Below are 24709 nucleotides of genomic sequence, written 5' to 3'. Positions count from 1 at the left end.
GTGAGTCTTTGCTATATCAAAGCATAATTGAGCCTAGAACAGGTGACACATTGCCTACTTCTTTGTCACGGTCTTTTGAGTTCCCCAAGAGACTGCACAAAGTCAGAGGAGACCAATATAGGAGGATGCAGATGCTTGCAAATCACTTCTCATTTTCTCTCCTCATGACTGGACTTGGTGCAAACGCTCAAGGCCACCAAGTGGCACCATCTGTAATTTGTGAAGTAGGTTTGCCAGAAGGATTCTGTATGCTGGAGCATTCGTCGAAACATCTGTGAGGTAGGCTGGGACTAAATTTAAAAGGAACTTCTCTAACTAGCCTTCTCATTTGTCCCTCAGCTTGGGAATGATTCTATCATTAGACTTTTCAGGCAGCTCCATCACAGACTTGCTCCAGTTTGGGACCTGGCACTTTCCTTTCTGAGCCAACCTGCACCACTTCCTTTAGCCTTGCCTTGTCCAACCTCATCTTGTCTTTTGCTCTACTCAGTGCTCAGTGCACGAGTTGTTGGGAGAATATGAATAACTGAAACATATCTTATACATTTGATTCATGACATCGAACCCATCAACATTCTCAGAGCTGATTTGGCATTTACTCCCTGGCAAGTATTTGAAAGTGTTGACTTTCTGGAAAGTCCTTTCTGGAAAGAATGTCCTAAGAATGAGAAGCTAGAGGCTCATGACTATAATCCTAACTAATCAGGAAGCTGAGATCTGAGAATTATGATTCAAAGCCAGCCCAAGCAGACAAATCCAAGAGACTTTTTATCTCCAATTAGCCAGCAAAAAAAAAAAAAAAGTCAGAAGTGGAAGAGTGGTTCAATCTTGAGCTAAAAAGAAAAAAACAAAGCTAAGGGAGAGGAGGTACTGAGTTCAAGCCCCAGTATCAACACACATACACACAGAAAATGTTCAAAGAAAGAGGGTAGAAGGGTAATGGAAATGGTGAAGATGACCATTGGTGTGGAAAGAGGAAGCAGGGAACGAGGCAAAGGGAGGAGAGGAAGCTGAGGAAGAGATTCATTAGTGTCCTAAAACATGATGATACTGGTCCTAAATCATGGAGCTGCAACACACCTGGAGCCATTTATACATTCTTTTGAAAAAGACCAATCTAATAAATGCTTCGTCAGCCAGTAATTCATGAGCTCCAGGCAGTAGTTGAAACCAAGGGGGGTAATGGCCACAGCTGTCAGCCTCCAGATGCTCTGGGGCCCAGCCCTGCCACTTGGTCTCAGGATCTGTGTGGAGGAACGCTGTGAACTGGGCACATCACCACCATTCACCCTGGCTGCCATCCAACAGCACCAGCTGCATCTGGCCTGGAACATGGCTGTTGCTGGCAGCGCTGTGCTTCCCCATGAGTCTGGGTGCTGGGGTGAAGCCAGGCTGGGAGAGTTGGACCTCCACCTAGCACATTCGGTTCAGCCTCATCTATTTGTCTCCCGTAGAACCCATCAAAGCTCTCCCAACACATTTTATCCTCCTGGGAACTGGCATCTTTCTATATTCAACAGAAAAGATGGAATAAAAACCACACAGATGAAAAGTCATGTCATTTATTAATAATTTCTTTTTTTGTCTATAAATTGGAAGGAAAAAGTCTTTGGTGACACTCTATAAAACAATCTATCTTGGATGGCAAAACCCAGACATAAAGTTACACAGATCAGTGAAGTAAAGCAACATCTATGGCTTTGAAATTTCTTGCACACGCTCGCTCTCTCTCGTTCACACATACATACATTAGGGCTTATTTGTACTAAATCATTAATCATCTATAACAAATGAGGAAAACATCTTCAGAAAAGATCTGGTGGTGACACTACAAAAACATTGATAACAGATTAGAAAACTCTGTCCCAAATGTACATCGTATACAAAATAAGGTATACTTTTTTTTTTTTGCTTTACAATTTACCACCTAAAATAGTTCCAGTTTTCCATGTCTTTCTTTCTATCCCTCAACATAACCTATACATATTTTTCTCTCAGAATAAATATACAAGGTTCATTACATGGTAACAGGTCATTTGCATGGCCTTAAATTTTATAAGAATTAGAACCAAAAGGAGAGGAATGTGTTCCTGTAGAAGAACAGAAAACTATTGCAGAAATCAAGTGACCTTTGAGGCCTTAAAGGCAAATCATTACAAAAATAGAGTGACTGAAAGGCTACCTCGACTTGATTTTAAACAAGGGTGAGATCATGTCATCCTGAGAGCTCATCTTGCTCAATGGTTGCTTTCCCCAATGGTTGCCACAGAAGGCTCATTTTGGTTCCAGATAGGCAATATATTGGACTTGTAGGTCAGTGACAAGGCTGGAATCTCAGCTAAATGAAAATCATGTAAAGAAAATCCTTTGAGTCTTGGAAAGAGCAAAGACAGATGATTTCCAACCAGGAGTTCCCTTCATTATTGAGATTATTCTGTAAATATTAGGCTTCTATCAAGAGCTCCTGGACAGCATTCATGAATATACAGGAGAGCATTTTCTTGTCATGTTCTTTTCCCCCTTTAAAAATAGACGTAGAGCTAAGGAATAATTTAATCACCCCATACTGAAATTTGAATCCTAAATGAGACAAGTTTAGCACAGTTTGAGATGTTTATTCACTGAGAATTCAACTCAAACCAACTTTTTCTCAAGCCTGAGAAAATATGGCCATCAGTGAAAGGGCTTTCTTGGTTACATCTGGCCACGCAGGACAAAAGCATCTAAGGAGTGCTTGTCTGTAGTTGTGGAAACAGAAATAAGGTAAATGAAGTTTGCAACTACAGTCCTGACATGCAGGCTGCCCACTGATTCTATTAACTCTCAGAAGGCAGGCTCATTTGGACTTGAGAGTTCATGTTCATAACTAGTACCTATAATTCTGGAGGGTTTCAAGATTCCAAGGAACAGATGATACAGGTATAGCAAGTCTGTTTGAGCCTTTGCAAATCTTATTCAGATTACAACTTGATAAAGATTTCTACCTTGTTGTTATGGTTTTAAACAGGTTGGATTAAATCAATCATCTTTTTTTTTTTAAAGAAAAGAACAATATAGATTTGTTAATGTCATCTTCTCACCCCTGATTAAAGTTCAGCAACCTTTATGAAAGGCCACCAGCATAATGTTCTTTCAAGTCACTAGGAATTTAAGAACCACTGAAATAAAGGCTAACATAGCCTACTGCAATGAAAACCAAAAAATCATTCTTAAAGGGAAATTGAAGGAAGCAACCAGGATTGATCCTCCTTTGAGCACCATTTGTAACAAGAAGAAATGAAATTGTAATAACCATACAATTCCAGGCATGAGATTTCCCTTTCTTTAGAAGCATCCTATCTGGAAAGTGCATGGTATGCCCAGGTATAGCCACCTAGCCTTGCTCTGTGTGTGTGTGTGTGTGATGTGACTAGAATTATTGCATGGATTTTTCTCTACAGTCTCAACTTAAGAGTCATTCTATTATTGTGAATAAAGATGATAGGTTTACTTTATAATGCACATAAGCACTGATATTTACAAATCGTTTCATAGAAATAAATACATAGATAGCTTTTAAAAATTATTTTTAAGAGCATAGGTACTAACAGGCGCTAGGGAAAAAATGTGTGAAGATTACAAGTGGCTGAGTTTGCTATGGAGTTTCTGCATGTAATTCATTTTGTAGTTTGCACTACTCTTTGCCCTTGGCATCTTACCAACTCAGCACGTTAGTCCACTTAGAGACCCGTGGTTATCATTAAAATTGGCTAAGAGATAACTCCTGACATCCGGCAGCAATGGCTACGATTTGTCAAATTGCTGCAATTCAACACACAACTCTTTCCTAAGAGAATTAAAATTACATTTCGCTGTTGGGCCTCACTGATTTGCTTAGCCTTGTTCAATTCCCAGCTGTATATTCCCAATGAGAAAAGAAGACAGTAGCTAGCATCCCAAAGAGATTTGTTCAAAGAATGACATAAAATGAAGCCTTGGAGATTTCAAGTAGAGGCAGTGTCAGATCCCATTCTCATTTATAATTACCACCCCGCCCCTCAGATAACACATGTTGGAGGAGACTACGTGCCTTATGATTTTATGACAGGTAAATCTGGCAAGGCAAGTTGTTGAATCCGCTGACTGACACAATTAGGGACACTGCTTTGTGAGCTGTAATGACAAGGTAAGTTTTAAGTTGGCCTGGGGTGTTGAACAAAGTATTGCATTTTTTTTTTTTTTGCAAAGGAGAAAGATGTAAGAATAATACTCACTCTGGAAATAATTTAGATACAATTTGTACAGGCCAGATGAATAGAGATTACTTGCTAATCCTTTAACATGGTGAGAAATGGAGCTTAAACGTTAGAAAATCTATTTGGGCACTTGATTGAAAGATACATGTGTCAGAACTATGGACTCATGAGGTACTTTTGAGAAAATATTTAAGAGATATTGCATCTCCTGAAGAGACAATGTCATATGTTTAAGAATGGGCCAAGGATGGGATGAACTGGATGAGAAGAATGCTTAGGGAGTGGTTGTGAGTCACAAGGCTATAGAGGAAAGCCCCCTGTAAGTAAAACTCATTGTCTATGCACCACTCACATAACAGAATATGGATAGTGACTTCCAGTCCATGTTCTGTTCTTAGCGAGCCAATGAAGTAATCTCTCTGGATGTCAACAAGCATCTACTTTTACTTCTCTTTATTACACCTACTCCAGTATATCAAGGAAATTCCCCACTTGCTTCTAGATACCTACAAAGAAAGTATGAGTTGTGAACTCAGTGGATGTATGGTTTTTCCTTGGCCTCAGCCAGCTGCTGGCCATTATTGAAATGTAAGTCTGTGCTGATAGTTTCCTTCTAAAACAAAACTGGACATTAAATGTTTGAAATGTATGAGAATTTAAAGAGGGGAAAGAAAACTAAAGTGCTGTTGTTTATTTTACATCATAGGTATGGGGACCTAATCATCTTTCTAGCCCCTGTTTTCTTCTGCAAATATTTAAATATCAGAAGTTAGAAGTCTCCATGTTTATAGTGGAACTTAGGAATATGGTTTATGGGTTTTGTTTGTCTTTGCTTATTACTGAAGTTTCACAATCATCATTAATTCAGGGATAGAATTTTTTTTTTACAAGGAGCACAACTAAATTACCCATCTAAAAATGAAAACAAAACAGTATGCACATTTGTTTCTGATTAGTTTGTTTGCCAGATCCTTGCTTAAAACCATGTTTCACCAAAAATGGTATTCAGGTTCCCATGGCTAGGCATCCCCTCGGTTAAGTTATTTCACATTTCACAGTAATCCTCTGTTCAATGGTGTGTGCTTACACATAATTACCTCTTTCTCAACAGAGAAGCCTCTGAAGCTTGAGTTTTACACCAACAAAGAGCTTGTTTTAGAAATAATCTGTCTCAACCCCCTCCCCCGCCCCACCAGTCCACCCTGGTTTCTTTGGCCTCTAAACCAAAGCCTGTCTCTAACTCTCATCAAACATATGTCAGTGGTTGAATCTATAATGTAGCCCATATCCCTGGAAAGCATTGGGTTTCTGTTGTGGGCAACCATTTCCATCTAGTTAACATACTGGTGGGTCGTCTGAAGGGTTCCTTGTTCAAACCGAACAATTCTTAATTCCACTAATGTCTTCTTGGTACTAATTCCCTCCCACCCTCCCACTGGGGAAAAAAAAAAGTATCATACTTCTACAACTCAAACATAACGTGTTCTGTTAGAACTGCCTACCTGGAAGTCATGCATCGACATTTTAGATATAAAAGTTCGAGTGGATTTGAAAATTCAAATAGGAAAACAATTTGCACTGGCAAGGTTGAATAGTGAGCTTCTCTTAACATATGCTCAGTTGTTTCTTGACCCTGGGTTGACTGACTCATTGTGTTTCCCATGAAGTCTGAGCTTTTGTAACTGCAGGAAACCCTGCGTGACCAAGGGCAGCAATGTCTGGGGAAAAGAGGAGTAGCAGCTTTGAAACAGTCACAACCAACACAATTTTGATTAAAGAAAGAACTCTGGTTTTTAATAGTTTTGATCATTAAAAAAGTTTAAACCTGCATAGCAATCATTTCAAAAATAATTATTTAATGTTCCATAATTAAACTGTACACAACCTAGTCTTGGGACACAGACGCCGGATGAGGTGAGTGAGCAGTCCCGTGCAGTCCCAGGAGCCAGGAGTTGAGTTCTCATTGGCCTTTTGTGTTTCATTTTTTGTTTTGTTACTCTGTTCATCAGAGTTTATTTGGATGCTTGGCACAATCTGGCTCCGCTGATGGGGCGGATCTGCACTGGGAAGAGAGAGAGGTTGGACACCGGTCCCGTCTCACTTCCCCTCCCTCACTCAGTCGGATTTCTCAAAGTCGTTCAATGTCTCGGTATTTCTTCCTCAGAATAGAGACCTGGTCTTTAAAGAGGACGGGGTCCAGCCTCATCTGAGAGTGGATCAGCGGCATGTAGCCAAACCAGCTGGCAAATGTATTCATGCAGCTCTGTCGCTGGGCAAAGTGGTCAGGGTCAGCCCAACGGGAAGCTCGAGAAGTCTAGGGAAAAGGAGAGAAAGGATGAGAATGAGAGGAGGGCATAATGAAAGGGAAATGCTGCAGCAAACCAAGCCAGGCTAACAGCAGCAGAACTTGGCGGGTGGCCACCAAGCTGCACTACCAATGCAGGTGGTGACACGCAAGGCTCAGTGATGTTTGCCAAGAGGGATTTCCAAGACATGAGAAGTTCGTTCCTGTTATTAAATACACACCTGGTTCTCTGCATAGACTAATGCTGTGGCCAGCGAGTGATGAACTTTATTAAGTGAACCTCAACTATTCTAGTCACTAAATAGAATGCTTGCTTTTGTACTTGGGACCGAATACTATGACTAGCCATGTAGTATCTATTTGTTCCTTTCTCCTTTCTCCCATTTCACTGACTTCATAAAGATCCCACTGACTCCTTTGTTAAAGAGTCACATGTATAGCTAAAGAACAAAATAAAATGCTTACTTCATTCATACTAGTAGCATAAAGCATCTAAAAATCTGTTTTCTGGCGATGAGTCCAGATTCAGTGATCTAGAAGGTATATCTGTTAGACACTAAAATTCAGAGCTCTGCTCCTCACTTAACTCAAGAATCGTTGCCTTTCCTTCTCTTCCAATGCCAAAAGATTATGTTTGAAATGATGATTGAACTTCTGATTATTCTAGGTAAGTATAAAAAGATAGCGACCACCTTTTTAACTCTGTAAGTTGTCCTAAAGGCTGGTGAAATATTTATAAGCCATGTACATGATCGACACTGAACTGACAAAAAACAAAGCCTTCAATGGCTTAAGTGCTGAAATTGAAGGAGAACAACACACTTTCTTTTTTTAAAAAAAACTTAAAAAAACGATATTTTTATGATACAAGGGAAAATGGTGTGCCCAATTACAGAGAAAAATAAAATCTGCAAATGTTTAAAACACAGACTTTTAAAGTCTGTGTGTGAGGCCAGGGGAGGAGATGGGAGGAGATAGAGGAATAAAACGAGAGAGTGGGTAACAATGTTGGACAAGAATTGTACTCATTTCCTTACTAACGTAACTGTAACCCCTCTGTAAATCACCTTTACAGTAAAGAAAAAAAATAGAAGAATGTACATGTAAGACTGTACCGTGGCAGAAATGACACCTGCGTCAGTTTGTTGCTGTAGATACTCAATAAATACCCAACTTACGGGTTTACAAAAGTGTGTGTGTGTGTGTGTGTGTGTGTGTGTGTTACTCGTTTACCCCTTGACACATTGTTAGAAGCATACTTTCATGGAAAGGTACACTTTAGTATGAGAATTACTCAGTGTCTTCAACACTATGAGTGTCAACATACTTGAACATAACATCAAAGATAAATACAAATGTTGTTACCTCTGAGAAGCAGAATAGCCTGACACTATTTGCAAAGTGTTTTTATGAAGCTCATCTGGGCTTCACAACAACCAGGTGAAGTGTCTCCTGAGTCACAGTACTCCCACTTCACAGACTTTAAGGAAGTTAGTTATTTGCTGAAAGCTAGAAAGGGAAAGAATGCGGGACCCACTCTTTAGCATTTGTACTAGGAGACGTGTTCTTAGGAAAAAAAAAAAAAAAACAAAGAAAGGTAACAGATTAAGCTGTCTGGTGGAGCTCCTGATGGAGGAAATGGCCCAACAGGCTGCTTGCTTTGTTCCTAAATTGATGTGGGTGAGTCATTTCTGCATCCAAAGGTACAGACCCCACATCCAGACAAAATTGTTTACATATATATATATATATATATAAATATATTCTATTTACATACGTATGTAAGTTGAATTCTGCCAAAAGCTCCAGTTCATTCTTATTCTATGTGAGCATATGCACCCATATGGGTTTGTGCACTCAAGTACATACATATACGCATACACACATACCCAGTTCAATCACTCAAGTATCATTGACTCTGGATTTTAACATTATTCTGAGTCAACCATCAAACACTGGGAAAGAAGTGATGAAAGTATAAGCTTAGCGCATGTTATTCATTTATTTCACTAGTCACACTAATGTTTAATAAACTAATGGCCAGGAATTAGGCAAATCTATGCCAAATGCCACAAAACCAAATTTCAGAAAGTAACTGATATTCCCACAGCTTATAAATGCTGGTTCCAGAACAATCAGTACCGTGATACCTGGTATTTGACTATGAAGGATACTCATCTCACTACAGTGATGACAATAAACTGACATAATTTCTTTACATTCAATATGGACTACATATGTTTAGGTACTTCTAAATTTATACTTCTAAGCTTAATCTCTGAAATAATAATATTACAGGTAGGCAGTTGAGAGATGAATAGTTCAAGAAGGTGAAGTACTCAAGAATTGAATTAGCATCCATCTAACAAGGATGCCAGAAGAAACAATTATGCGTTGGGAAGCTTGCTGGATACTAAATCTGCTGGTGCCTTGATTTTAGAATCCCCAACCTACAGAATTTTGAGGAATGAATATTTGTTATTTATGCCGTCTAGTCTATGGTGAGCCTGTCTTTCTCATACCATTTGATAGGTTTCAGAAAAGCTTTCCATTCTTAAGCAAAGTAAGCCAGACCCAAAGAAACATAGGCTGCATGGTTTCCCTCATTTGTAATAACTATAATGTGCCCATAAATCTACATGTAAATCCAATGGATAGTAAAAGACAAATAATTACACTTGGACATGATTAATTAAACGACACACTAAAGATTCACATGGTGAGAACAAAGGAGGATATTCTTAGGAGAGGATCACAAGGGCTCAATAGCTATATGCATATAATCATATAAAATGATGCTTATCAAAATGAACTTCAAGAACTGAAAACAAGAGGTTTTTTTTTTTTTCTCATTGTACTGTTTGTAGTTATCTCTCCCTACCCCCTTGGTTTATTCCCCTCTGTCACTGCTTTTGATTTCTGTAACCTTTGTCTTAAATACAAGACAAAGGTTTATCTGATTTGGGGAGGGGAGGGAGAAGCACAGAAAAGGTGAGACAAAAAGTGAATTAATTCAGCAGTAATACTCACTAGACACTATGTTGGAAATGAATTATACAACTTGGGGCGGGGAGGTAGGGAGTTCAAGAAGGGAAAAACTGGGATAAAATCAGGGAGGGGGTGACATTGTTCAAAAGGAAATGTACTCATTACCTGACTGTAACTGTAACCCCTCTGTACTCACCTTTATAATAAAGTTTAAATTAAAAGAAAAAAACATAAAACACACACACACACAGCTTTCTACTCTTGACATAAAGATACTCTTGAATTATGTCTTTCCAAGTGTCCATCACATACAGATCTTCTGTATGTATTGTATGTCTGTATCTTCTCATCGTATTTCTAGGTAAAGTATCTGGAGGAACATATGTCCTTATCTTGAGCTAACCACCAGTTAAGTGAGCAAAGGAAGGGAAGAACAATCTCTTACTCTTACCTGTCCCATCATTGTCTCCTTATACTGCTTCTTCTGGGTTACTTTGATTGGAGGCAATTTTGTCACAGCAGACACCAGGAAATTCATGAGAATGTCCTCACAATTGGCCAGTTGGTCCACCATGTTTTTTAGGCTGGCTGGCAGGTAATGGGAGTACAGGTAGTGATAATATCTATAAAAACCAAAAGAGTTTCACAGGAGGCCACCATTACATAATGGCAAGTAAACTTTAAACACACAACCCTTCTTTGATTTCCTAAGCACATCATCGATAGCATTAATAACAGAAAGAGAAACTGAATATATAGACAGCAAGAGAAGTTACTTACAAATGAGACAATCATTTGAACGAATCAGATGCATCTGTGTGGTGTGGCAGGAGGATGGAGAATAATGAACTTTCAAAAGGTGAAATCTTGAAATCAGTGTTTAATCAGCCCAAATGGCCAGTTTATACTTGGGCATTTTCAACCCTATCCTTGAGAAGAAGGCAAAATTCTAAGGCTATGGTAAGATCAGTGTGCTTGTCTCATTAAGACAAAAGACTGGGAGAAATATTAATGGTCAGTACTTTCACTATCCTGGTCCAGTCAACTGGCTTTAAAGCTCAGATATTTGCAAGTGCTCAACATATATCTCCATCCATGAACTTTTGTGACATATCCTTTTAGATGTCTTTACATGCTCAAGACTGAACTCCTACATTTTCTGTAATACTCAAGACATCTGTAGCACTTCCCATTTCCGCTAATGGCTTCCATCTTTCCACTACCCTCATCAATAAGCTTGGGAGTCATCAAACCCTACACCCAATCAGTTAGGACATCGTGTTGAAGCTTCTTCAAAATACGCTCACCATCTGGTCACCACTTTTCATCGCCATTGTCAACTTCTTGGTCCCAGGCTCTATCATCTTTTGCCTCAATCAGCTCCTATTAGATTTCTTTGCTTTTTGTCTGCTCCCCCCTTATATAGTGTTCTCCACATGGCATGCTGAGCAGATGTTTCAATAACAGCCTTGACATATTCTGTTCAAATCCCTGCACTGGTTCCCAGGTCTCTTAGGGGAAATGGTCAAGTCTTCCAGAACCTGTATGTCTAGACTTTTCTTGGTCCTTCTCTTCCCCATTCTATTCTGGTCAATAGTCACATAATCCTTCTTGATGGTTCTCCCAACATTTTGCCTCTGGGCATCCTACCTAGTCCTCATGCCAGAACACTCTTGGCTAACTTCCTCTGGTCTTCAGTCACTGTTCCCAGGGCTTTAGCTCAGTGAAGAGCCTCCAGGTCACATTCCAACCTGCCCCATCTCCACCACTCCTGTCCTTTACTTTATTCCACTGTGTGTTCTGCTGTCTCCCATATCTCTTGAACTTCCTACTGTATCTCCCCCCTTGTTAGCTCTGAGCGCTGACCTGGAAGGGAAGTTTTTTCTGCTTCACTCAATGATGAACTTGAGCATCTACAACAGTGAGTGGAGCTGCTCAAATAAGAATTTACTTTTGGAACACTTTCCCTGACTTATGTAACTATGACACCTCTGACCATCACCTTTATAATAACAATAAAAATTAAAATAATTCTATTTCAGTTAAATGCCACAACTTTTGTCGCTGTGATTCTCATGTCTGCTTAACTGAAAATGCTACTCTCCCTAAATTTCTGGAAACGCAATAAGCCAACAAATTTCATTGGTTTTATTAAAAAAAAATACTTTGAGTTGGGCGCCAGTAGTCATGTGCGCGCGCACACACACACACACACACACACACACACACACACACACACACACACACACACACACACAACTTTGGCCACATCAACAAAACTTAAGCAAGCATACAGATTAATTTTGTTACAGTTGTCAACAAGAGTTGGCCTAAGTTCCTACTTAGGCATTGCCACAGAGTAGGAGAAAGAACTCTAGCAAATCTCTAAGAGACATGGGAACACTGCTCACTTGTGGTAAATAGCAGCTCCTGTTAACACCATGGAATAGTCATTTGTCCACTTGGATGTGTACCCCCACCGCTCCTTCGAGTTATCCCAGAAATGGCTGCGTGCTGGGTACCCCACAATCCTCTCTGGGAAGCTCTGCCACACTGTGAAGGCAAAATCCACCTGCAACATAGAACACAAGCCAAACAAGCAATCAACAGTGTTAACAAACGTCAACAAAACATTACCTTACCCTGCTAATTCATCATGTAGAATCCCAGGACTGTTTCGAAACATTAACTCCACGTATTTATCAGCAAATTAAACTGACTGCTTGACATTTTGCCCTGTAATTATGCACATTTAAATGATTTCTGTTAAAGAAAACCAGGTTAGTGTGGAAATAAAAGTTTGCTACTATGTCCTTTAGAAATCCAGTCTGTTCAAGCTAAAATACAAGCCAAGAAACCCAGTTGCTTCCCCCTCCTACACCCCCTAAAGGTGTACGCCACTCTTAATACCCAGGAGGCACCAAAGCAGCATCTGTTTTATAAAGGAGAACAGATTTCCTGCGTACATCCAGCGAATGAATATACAACGCACATCCTAACCAGCATAGAACAAAGCCCAAGAGACTACAATTAAAGCATCCTCTTAAGGGCAAGAGACAAGTGTTTTTCTTTTTTTCTTTTTTAAAGAGCACAGTTTTAACATAAAGACAGAGAAGAGTTCCCAAACAAAAACCAATTTCAGGCATCTCAGGTATGAAGATGGATCAAATGCTAGAAAAAGCATCCACAGTGAAATTGCTAAGTTGGGACAAGGCTGAGTGAAGCCACAGGATGATTCTCAGGAAAGGCAGCTAAGTGACTGTCCAGTGCTTGAAAGAACCCAAGTTCAGCTATTCCTGAACTTCCTGTAATCTCTCAAGGTACGAGCTCACTCCTGACTATCATCATTTGAAGAGTCATCAATAAAAATACTAAGTAGAAAATAAATAACATGATAAATTAAATAACAAGATAAAATAAATAACATCAAGTGATTAGATGCTCATAGTCAAAGAATGCTTACAATTGGACAGGCCCATGGAATAGGTGCTGACATAGTTTAAGTCATTTTGTTATCACAATTATTCCTGTGGTAGATACTTTTATATATTCAACTGACAGAGAGGAAAAAACATATAAAGGATAAGTCATTTGTTTATATAGGAAATGGCAGGGTCAAGATTTAAATTAAAATAAAATCTGGCTCCATCTATGCATCTTGTTTCCTGATCTCTCTTACTGCAGAGGTGCCAGTAACTGGGGTTTGAACTCAGCTTGCCGAGCTTGCTTAGCTTGCTTGGTTTGCTTGCTTGGCTGGTGCTCTACCACTTAAGCCACACCTCCAGCCTGAAAGCAAGATATCTTACATACAGATAACAATGAATCCTGCAGCCTCCACTCTATTTTTTTCTTGGTAAGCATTTTAAATGGAAATCTCATGATTTGGCAAATATTTCAAGTCCCAGAACTGTGACAGTGACTTGGAGGACTAAGTGCCACGTTCAGAACCTGCCAAAGAGCTTCAAGAAGGAAGTAAGCATTCACAACAGCCAAAAGGTAAAAACAATCCACATTACATCAACTGATGAGTGGAAACTATACTATAGAACTACACAATGAAGTACCATGCAGCCAAAAGGAATACTATGCAGCAATTAAAAAGTTCAGAAGTATCTGCCTTCTGTTCTTATAAGCACTGAAATATCGATAATTACTAAAACATGGATGGACTTCAAAAGCATTACATTCAGTGAAAGAAATCAGGTTTTAAAGGGTCCATATCACAGGGATCCATGTATATGAAATGCCCACAATAGGAAAATCCACAGACCAGGAAACAGAGTGGTGGTTGCCAAAGTAGGAAGAGATGGCTTATTGGGTTCAGGATTTCCTTTGTGTGTGATAAAAATGTTTTGGAAGACAGAATACTATGGCTCCTACCAATTATTCTAGCTATTCAGGAGGCTAAGATCTGAGACTCACACTTTGAAGTCAGCCCAGGCAGACAAATTTGTGAGACTCTTATCTCCATATTAACCAGAAATAAATCTGTAAGTAGAGCATGGCTCAAGTGTTAGAATTACAGTTGTGAATGTGAAAACCAAATAAGAGTGAATGGCCCTGAGTTCAAGCCCTAGTAGTGGTATGTATACATACATACACACAAACACACACTGTTTTGAGAGAAGACAGGTGACGGTGACTGAACACATTGTGAACAAATACCATGAGTTTCACACTGTGACATGGTAATTTTATGTAATATGAATATATGTTATGTGAATATTATCTCAATAAAATAAAAATACAGAGCAAATAAGTCCAATTATTTCCCAAGCTTTTTGCTGTATTTCCTATAACACATGCATGATTATTTAGGAAATATTATCCTCCCTCCCTTCCCCCACCTCTCTCAGGAAAAAAATGTCAGTGATTACTGGATAATCCAGTGATTTCTGGATTATTACTTTTTAAGAAGAATAAAAAATGCAATATGTCTGTAATAAACCATATAAAACTATTTTCTGTATGCAAACAAGCCATCATTTTGAAACCACTACCTCAGATTATGTTGTTCTGTGTGTATATGTGTATAATTAATTTATTTCAGCTTATATAATAAAATATACATACAGAATACAGCAATCCTACATATATTAAGTAAGTTAAAAGAGAATGTAAGAAGTATGCTCTGTGTCTGAAATTCTTTACAACAATGCAAACTGAATGAACATTACAACAGTCACCGTTTTCATATACAGCTTTGTATTCAAATTTATATGAAATTCTAATTCAGTCTCTGTGATGGCTGATTTTGCGTGCCAACTTGACTGCACCGAGTACTTAGATTAAAGATGGTTTCTGAGTGGGTTTGTGAGATTATTTCTTCATGGGAACAGTGGCCAACCCCAAAGTGAGTGGATACCACGCAACACATTGAGTCCTGACTGGAAAGGCGGGAGAGAACTTGACAGGCAACATCTAGCCATGAAGGATGGGACAAGGCAAAACACCTAAACAGGATGAGAGAGATTACAAGGTCTCTGAGGGAAAACACTATAAGTTATCTTTCAACTATCTGTGGTTTACCAGTCATAGAATGTAGCAAGATGAGCTTTTTTCAGTATTCAACCCAACTAAGGACTGATGATAGGTTTCATTCTAGCCTAAGAAAGGTCAACAAATAGTTCTAAAACAGGAGATCCATAACTTACCTACCCAGGTCCGTAAACCATGTCCTGGAGACCAAATGAATTCAATAACCTTCCCTCAGTCTTACCATGTGATTCTGTCCCATAGGCTGCTTTCAGAGAGCAGCTTCATATTCAAGCCCCTTTTACTTCAGTAACACTGGTGCCACCGCAAAAATCATTTTCACACTAGAGACAATTCACTTTGAGTCTGTTGAAAGACTATTCCTCCAAGTGCTGGTGGAGACTCACACCTGTAAGCCTCACTACTCGGGAAGCTGAGATCTGAGAATCTTGGTTAGAAGCTAGCCATGGCAAAGTCCATGATACCAGAAAAAAAACAACCCAGAAGTAGAGCTGTCAGCCTATGGCAGAGTGTCAGCCTTGAGAGCAAAAGTGAAGGGACAGTGCCCAGGCTCTGATTTCAAGCCCCAGTGCAGGTGGGAAAGAAAAACAAGCATATTCTTTTTAAAATATATGCGCCTGTGACTTTCACTACATTAGTATCTTGCCTGAATTCCTTTTGTTCGGCTACTCAGGCTGGTCACAGAGATGGAGGCTGATTAGCTATGCTGACCTTCCAGTAACAAACTCCTTTTTCACTTCCTGCCTATCTGTTCCCACTGGGACATCTTCTGCCTCCTGCCATTAGACTAGAACCGAACTATTGGCCTTCCTGGTTCTCAGGGCTTCTGACTGACTGGGATTATGCCACCAGCCTTCCTGTTACTTCTTCAGCTTAGGGATAGCAGATGACAAACTTCACAGCCTCTTCATTCTGGGAAGCAACTCCTCATTAAAAAAAAAAAAAAAACTCTACTGGCTCTGTTCCTTTACAAAATCCTGACTTAAAAAAAATTATCTCGAGATAAGAAAAGACTTATTAGGACTTGTTCATAAAAGCATCCTTCTGGGAGCATAAAAGGAAAAGGGAAGGTGTCGTGTATGTTAAGAAAAACGTGGTAGGGAAGAAAATATCTCAAAATTTAGAAGACAGCAGGGGGTGGGTGGGCAGCATTTGCTAGAAAACTGAAATGCAGTCTGTGATAAGCCCCTCCTCCTCATTGGAGTTGGCTACTGATAGGTCCAAGGAATGGCATAGGGCATCCAGTTGTCAAAGAAGCCGCCAGGCTGTTAGCACTCTTTGGGGTTTTCCATTATTCTTTGAAAAGAAAACACATGGCCTGGAAACTACTACTGAACCCAATGGGGGTGTTTTCATCACATGAATTTCTTACTATCTCAAAGCTGTTTCAAGTCATTTCAAAGGAGCTCGCAAGTAAATTCAGATAAAACTATGATTCTTCTGATAGCACTGCTTTCATGCAGATCATTAACACATCAAAGAAGGCAAAGGTCAGCTTAAGGCCTCTTTTCTTAAAAAATCAACATCTGTTTTCTTTTGAGGGTTTGCAGCAACTCATAAATGTAAATAACCAAGTATATCTACTACCCTTTATGAGATGTTGCTTTTTTAAAAACAATCTATCTTTAATACTGTAGAGACACATTTATATAAGGTAAGAACCCTTCAAAAGGAGGAAAGTTGAACCAACATTTATTCACCTAAAAAGAGGGAATAGAGAAATCCCTGCCCACGCACATTTTAGACAACACACTACGCCACTGAGCAGCAGGCAAAAGCAAACCAGAATGCCAGCCTCTTAAATTTACATATTATTTTCAACCCACGTTTACTTCTAATTACTTTACATATAACACATGGTCCTCCCAGCATGCATTGAGTGGCTGCAATTGCTATTCTTTAAAAGGAAATTCACCAGCACAAAAATGCATTGCAGTACCCAAGAGTTAACTTCTGCATGGGACAGGAAATAGCAAAGCTTAGAGTGATGCTACATTGCCCGAGGGAAGATACATGATAATCCAGGTCATAGGATGATACCTTAAGAGGAATCATGACCATTCATTCACCATGAGAATGTGCTGCTTTTTGCCGTTTGCCCACTGAGATGCCCTGCTCTGTGCCCTGGATTGATGGAACCCTAGCATGAAGGTTACTCTTGACTGTCAACTTGCTAGATTGAGAGATGCCTAGGAGATTTGTAAAGGTAATTCCAGAGATAATTGACTATGAGAAGAAGACTCATCCTAATGATAGGCCACACCATCATAGTGCTGAGAGCCTGGATGGAATAAATAGGGGAAGGGGAAAGCCATGCATTATCACCTCCACTCTTGCCCTCTCTCTTTTCCCTGACCATGGTGTGAGCTTCTGCATTCTGCCATGCCTTCCGTTCCATGATGGACTGAAACTTCTGAAACCCAGAGTCATAAAAACAAAAATCTCTCCTCCTTTAGATTATATAACAGCAATGAGACATTGTCTGATACATCTAGGGACGGCACTGCCTGGTCTTCCTTATGAGACAGTATCTGGTTAGGTCAAATCAGTGGGAGTCCTCAGCTAGAGATGAGATGGAAGGGAAGTCAGGAATCTTCCCTGTTCCTTTCCTCCCATGTCCCCAGAGCTCTGACAGCAGCAGCACTTTTATGTGAGCGTGGCCTGTATGGAGGCCTTCCTGCTAGCTCCATCTTTCAGGAACTTTGGAAATCTCCATCCTTCTTTCTCTTGTCCCTTTAAGACTAGGGGATAGAAACAACTTTCTGTGCTTGCTACTCATCATCAGCCTCCTCAGCACTTCTTATGGGCTCTGTCAACCCCACTCACTCTCCTCAAGTAATCCAGAAATCTTTTCATTTGAATCATTTGCTTTGAATTCTGTTTGTTGCCAGGACTTTGACAGATACAAGCAGGGATAGTATAACTTAAGTAGGCTCCCACCGCTTGTATTTCATAGCCATCCCTCCCTTTGGATGTTAAGCATATCTTCAGCACAACAGCACCTTCCCTGCTGATGCACATGACAAAATTGGCTGTGTATTCACCCTTTTAATCCACGTATCACTCATCCCCGAAACAGCCATTCAACAGGTATTTATAGAGCTTTCGCTATGTATAAAGCATGTGAACAAGGTGAAGCCCAGGCTATTTTGTCCTGGGGTTATTTAAGTTGCCCTAGTGCATAGTGTCTGTTCAAGACTATCTGAGGAGAGTTCAGAAGCAGCCATGGAATTTGAACTTGGTCATCACCACCCTTTGTCCCGAGAATCAGAATGGAACTCATGCTGGTAGGAGCCAATGTCTACACTGAATGGAAAAACATTAAAAATAAAATGAGCCAATGTCTACACTGAATGGAAAAACATTAAAGATAAAATGAGAAGAAAGGGACAGGAAAGGAAAGGGACAGGAAAGGAAACTTAGTTAAGCCTCTATGCTTTCTGATTCACTACAATCTTGTACAGCTATCTTTTGAGATCAACTACGGCTTCAAGTAAGGTTTCAGCGATCAATACTTACTTGCATTGTAAAAAACTGGATTTCTATTATATCTATTTGCCTTCTACTCTCTCTTCCTCATATGTACTCTTTGGGCAATCTTATTTTGGGCAAAAATATCTGAACGTACAAAACACCATGTGTCTCCATCTTAGTCTTAACATGAAATGGTCTGCTCTTAACATGTATGGGTGTGGTATGATTCAGACCAAGACAACAGACAACAACAAACAACAGCAACTTCATTTGGAACCCAGAATCATGTCCCCAGAGACAATACACAGGGGTGCAGGGATAACTGGGGAAGGGATGCGATGGATGGTTTGCATTGAACAACAATCAGCAAAACAGCCCCCTGCCCCCCAAAAACACGGTGGTTCCACACACCTGCCCACAGCTGTGCTGGCTAAAAACAGAAAAGGGAGGAAAGGCAGAAGGGGAGAGGTGAGGAACAGTCATGCAAATGAGGAGCTAATTAGCGGAGAAAACAAAAGGAAAAGTGCCCTCATCAGAGTGCTAGGTGGTGGCAAGGTGCTAACAGGATTTGGGCTAATTAAAACCAATTCTGCAGGAAGCTTTGAAAAATGTTTTCCATTTCCACTAAGGCAAGGGCAAAGAAGAGTTACCACCTGGGGACTTCTAGGACCTAAGTGAAGAGCATCCCGCCCCTCTACCTCCAGGCAGGGTTCTTACCTCGGTTGTTGAAAGCACAGTGTCTTCATCAAGGCTGAGCACAGCGTCTGTGATGATGTTGTCATAGGGTAGAAACCGGCTGCTCATAACCTGGGAAGAAGGTAGGAAGTAGGCAGGAAGGAGGGGATGAAAGGAGAGGTAATTTTAGAGTCTCAATTTCTTCAGAAAAATTTCCCCATCCTCAACAGCATACAGAATTCTTCTTGACTACCATTGTCATCCCTGTATGTTGAACGACTTCCATCTCTCATCAGTGATGGCTCATTTGTTCAACCCTTATTGGTACCTACAGGGTATCAGGACCTTGTTGGTCAAAGGGAGGACAAAGATAAATAAGATGCAGATCTTGCCTTTGAGAAAATCTAAAGATATCAAGAACCAGATGACTAGTTTTAGCTGGAAATGAAAGATTCCAGGACACTGGAGAGAAGGAGAAACTACACTTCTGCAGGACCTTGGTAGGCAGATAGAAACTGGGCATTACAGACAGAGAACCAAGGCCAAAGTGACACAAGAGACAACCAGTGACTAGAGAACAGTGATTCCATGTGTGAGACATACCCCTGTGAGGCCAGATCATTGTAGGAAACATGCAAATACCTATGTATCTATTCTAGCATAGAATAGAGAACACACATATATATGTATATGGAGCTATACCCACAGCAGATATAAAAATGATCTATCACTATATATCTGGTTATCTATAGATAATTTTATTAAAATATAATATTGCTTGGAAGGATAATTTTAAATAAACAATAGCACCTGTAGCTCAGATTTAGGAAAGTTGTGAAGGTGGTGTGTAAGTAAATTTGAGGCAAGATCCATGTATAGTCAAATTTGTAGGGAGGGGAGCTATAGGAAAAATGGAGGCCAGAAAGGCCACTTTATAATAATCACAGGTTGCTTTTTGTGTTGAATGTACCATACAGTAACTAATTTAAAAAAACCCACTACATATATGTGCCAAGAAATGTCCCATGTCCTTTCTGTACATGATTTCATTTCATATTGGTAACACTTGTCTCTTATAAATAGCATGGAATCTGGGATACAGAAAGGTTAAGTATTTTGCCCAAGATGGATGTCAGATGGTCTTTTCTCAGATGGCCTGACTGTACAGGAGCCTTCAGCCACTTGCTTTGCCTGTCTCAGGTTTGGGAAGAACCTCAAAGTGAATGTAGGGACACATATGACAAGCACACTTTTCACCAGTTTCCTCCGGGAGTTGTGTCAGTGGTGATGACAGCTAGCTGAACTCACAATTACACACCTGAGAGCCACGACAGACTTGCCGCTGACTTTGAAGGCACAAAGCCAGGAATGAACACTGGAGACAAAGGGAATGGGGAAAAGAAGACACCTGACTGGCTGTCAGAGATACACTCAACCAATCAGAGCAGCCCAAAGACGCTCAAGTGATGCATCCATCATGGAGCCAGCTCATGAACAGGTTTTCTCTCTAATCCCGGCCACAGGTCTGAAGCTACGAGAGATCTTCAGACACTGGAGATGGGAAATGCCAGGCTAACCTATCCGAGATCTCCTGGGATTCACCTGGAGCACAAGTGGCTGCAGGGGTGACTCCCACAGGCTGTCAACTAGGACAGGGTTTCTTTTTCTTCTTTTTGAAATCTTGCTTAGACTTCCAAAATAAAACCAAACTAGAAAGCGATCAGCAAACCCATGCACATAGCATTTGGAAATCTCAGCCTGCAGCAATTCTCCTGCTAGTGTTTACATGTCCACTGAGCAACGCAAAAACCATTAGCTGGCAGCTTAGCAGCGCCCTGACCTTTCCCTTGTTCAGCCTACAGGGGAAAACTGCAAAGACAAGGTCTATAAATTCAAAATAGAATTTTTGCAGCCAAAGCAGCACAACACATCAATTTTGAATTCAAGGCTAGACATGAATTTTTTTGGGGGGAGGAGGGCGGTCTTGGGGCTTGAATGCTGGGCCTTGGGCACATGTGGGCTGTCCCTGACCTTCTTTTGTTCACGACTAGTGCTCTACCACTTGAGCCACAATGCCACTTCCAACTTTTTCTGATTAGTTTAATAGAGATAAGAGTCTCACAGACTTTCCTACCTGGGCTGTCTTTGAACTGAGATACTGAGATCTCAGCCTCCTGAGTAGCTAGGTAGGACTACAGGCATGAGCCACTGGTGTCTAGCTAAGACATTTTAAGATGGAGGATGAGGAGGATACAGCATTGCTTTTTCCTTATGTGCTCAACTTCTGGATTTAAAGGGACCCGTTTCCTTTGTTTATGAAATTGCTTTACCAACATGACTAAGATGTAATACGTAATCTTACCCAGTCTTCAGAGTGGGCCCAGGTCTTGGCCCTACAATACAGAGCCTAAACCCACATTAAAGGGCAAATAGTTCAGTACATGGTGCAATCCTAAGGTATTGAGTTTGAGGGAAAAAGAAAAGGCACCACACAGCCCACTGGAATTGTTGGCCAGAAGAGAGGTGAGGTGAGGATTAAACAGATTGCCAGGAGCTTGGATGGAGACAGAGTTTCAAGAATCTGGGGAATCTTGGGCTGGGAAGGTGGCTCAGTGGTAGAATGCTTGCCTTGCATGCATGAGGCCATGGGTTCGATTCCCGAGCACCATATAAGCAAAAAGGAAAAAAGCCGGAAGTGGCGCTGTGGCTCAAGTGGTAGAGCACTAGCCTTGAGCTGAAGAGCTGAGGGACAGCACCCAGGCCCAGAGTTCAGGCCCACAAACGGACCCCCCCAAAAAAAACAAAAACAAAAAAAAAGAATCTGGGGAATCTTATACTAGATAATCTCATAAAACATGTGGGAGAAGTCCTATTGTTTTCAACACTACTTTAGAAAAAAAGATAATTGGGAGCGTCTTCGCGCTGAAAGTAAAAATCAGTCAGTGATTCAGAGCATGAAAATTCAATGCTACCTAGAGAAAACAGATGGCTCCCAGTCAAAAATATCTACCCAGCTGGGAACTGGTGGCTCATGCCTGCAATCCTAGCAATTCAGGAGGCTGAGATCAAAGGATTACTGTCTGAAGAAAGTCTTTGAGATTCTTACCTCGTTAATCAACCAAAAAAGACAGAAGTGGAGCTGTGGCTCCAGTGGTAGAGTACTATAGCCTTGGGCAGAAAAGCTGAGACAGAGTGCATAGGTCCTGAGTTCAAGCTCCAGGACAGGCTCAAGCTTAAATCTACCCAGCAGGAGATCTGTTTACCCATGGGAACACAGAACACCAAAAGAATCTCAACGTTCAAAACAGACTGCAAATAGCTGAGCACTGTTAGGGCACCATAATTGTGGCAGGCCACTCTATGGGGAAATAAGTTACATGCCAGTTGCTTTTGCGTAGGATGAGATGAATTCACAAGGTAAATAGCCAACAAGCATGTGGCTATTCTAACACCTACCTTTCTTAATAAAAGTTCATTGATCAATCTCTCTAATAACCACTTAGCTTGATTCTAGTCCCATGAATGCTCTTACCATATTTGTTATGCTCCCTACTGTGTTGGAAACCTATTCTACAATGCCCATCACACAGTAGGCATCAAAAATGGGAACTCAATAGATAAATGTACCTTTTCTTTTTCTCTATGGGACCATTGGAATTCTCACAGTATTATGTGGAACCATATGAAATGGCCACCTTTGTTGAGTCAAATGATACTGACTTCAAAGGATGGATGTTTTGTCATTTTGGCTCAAGGGTGTTTTAGTGTGAGCCAGTCTCTCATGGCTGGTCCCCTGGGGGCTGGCAAAGGAAGTCTCCTAGATGACATTGCTTCACCCATCCAAAGTCACTTAGCATTAACTGATTTCTTTACAATGGGGGAGATTTATAAGAAAGCAATACACAGTAGCTGGAGAAATGAGCTCACCTCTGACTGCCAAGAGTGGAAGCAATTTCAAGGAGGAGGTAACAGGTGGACAGGGGCTTAAAAGATATATGGGAATCTTGACAGAGATGAAGAGCTGAGCAGGGTGGCCAAGACGATGGCAAATGGCAAAACAGAAATTAGAGGTAGGAAGGGGACAGAATGCAATTCAGATCAGTGTAAATGGTATCTGGAGGGGAAAGCAATAACAGAGAGGATGGGAAGGCTGGCCTGGGTCAGGCTGCATGTGGCTTCAGATGTCAAGTTAAGACATTGTCAAATGGAGACCCTGAAGAGGCCACATGATTAGATCATTCGGCTCTAGGCAGAGTGGACTGGAGACTGGAAACCATCAAAACAAAAAACCTGGGTGAATGAAATACTATTCTGAAAGACACAACCCATTATGATTAATTAGCTAAGCTAATCTCATGTCTCATCCACCCTCACCATTTACGAAAAAATGACTGTTACCAGGCCCTGAGTCCATTCAATCATCACAGCAATCCTGGGATATATGCCTTATTTATTTCTATTCCATGAATGAACAAACTGAGGTCCTACACCCCAAAGCTCTCCAAAGGGTTAGTTTCAACAACCCGGTTTTGCTGATCAAGAGCATATGGCTGTCAAAGCTAAGGACTTTCTGAGATCAATGTAGTATTAGATGATTTAATCTGGGCCTAGCAGTTCTCCTACATAGGAGGAAGACTTCTAGAGCCAAGAGCAAAATGTCTCAGAGAAATGAAGATTCCATAGAGGCTCTCTATTTAGGTGCTTTCCGAGTCCTACCTTGCTTTCTCCTTCAATGACGATGACAGGCACAGTAGTGGCAGGCCAGCGGTGTTTGGCTGGTAGGGGCTTGTCACAATTCCATAGAACTATGATCTGAAAGGCACAGGAATAATTAGATGGCTAGTTTAGGTGTTGTCAGTCTTGAATTTTAAGGTTCTTCTTGCTGTTCTGAGACACATGCATAATAGGGGGCTGCTGTTTTTGCAAGAACATAAAAATTGTATATATTGAAGAACTTTTTTGCTTTAGTTATTCTTCCTATACAATCTCTTGTCTTTGTCCAAGGATGGCCTCAGATCAAGATCCTCCTGTCTATATCTCCTGTATGTCTGAGACCAGAGGCATGTACCATCCTAACCAGCTCATTTGTGGAGATGCAATCTCACTAACATTTGCAGGGACTGGCCTTGAACTCCCATTTTCCTTATCTATGCCTCCTGAGTAGCTAGGATAATAATAGGCATGTAATAACACATCAGATCCCTTGTGCATTTTCATTAGTGCATATTAATTGTACAATATGGAAAGGAGGTTCACTGTGGCATTGCCACATATATAAATAATATGCTTTAGTTATATTCATTCCTTCTATTATTCTTTCTTTTCCCACCTTGCTACCACACAACCTTCAGAACCTCACCACTTCAACAAGCAGAGAATCAGAACAGAAAGCACAATCTAAAAATCTGGGCCTACGGGACAGGGAAAAGCTGGTGGAGAAAAGAAGTAATTTTAAGGTTGCTGGAGCTTAATGATGTGGTTTCCTGATCTCTTAAGATGAAGAGTGAGATAGCAACTCTGATCAAGTTAAATGAAA

The 24709-nt window shown here is 40.5% G+C and overlaps 1 protein-coding gene across 1 annotated transcript in view; it reads right to left on the bottom strand.

Annotated features, from left to right (window-relative positions):
* Positions 1-6001: 6001 nt before the first annotated feature.
* Ext1 (exostosin glycosyltransferase 1) overlaps positions 6002-24709 on the bottom strand; it is a 273409-nt gene continuing 254701 nt past the window's right edge. The window contains exons 7-11 of the mRNA XM_013032241.1: positions 23890-23985; positions 19216-19305; positions 11940-12100; positions 9980-10151; positions 6002-6549 (exon numbers count right to left, since the gene is read on the bottom strand). Of these exons, the coding sequence (XP_012887695.1) occupies positions 6364-6549; positions 9980-10151; positions 11940-12100; positions 19216-19305; positions 23890-23985 (705 nt within the window). The 3' untranslated portion in view covers positions 6002-6363. The remainder of the gene's footprint in view (positions 6550-9979; positions 10152-11939; positions 12101-19215; positions 19306-23889; positions 23986-24709) is intronic.

Source organism: Dipodomys ordii, unplaced genomic scaffold (genome assembly GCF_000151885.1).
Source record: "Dipodomys ordii isolate 6190 unplaced genomic scaffold, Dord_2.0 Scaffold151, whole genome shotgun sequence".
NCBI lineage: Eukaryota > Metazoa > Chordata > Mammalia > Rodentia > Heteromyidae > Dipodomys > Dipodomys ordii.
The sequence above is the reverse complement of the archived record's forward strand: the minus strand, read 5'-3'. Positions and strand labels throughout refer to the sequence as shown.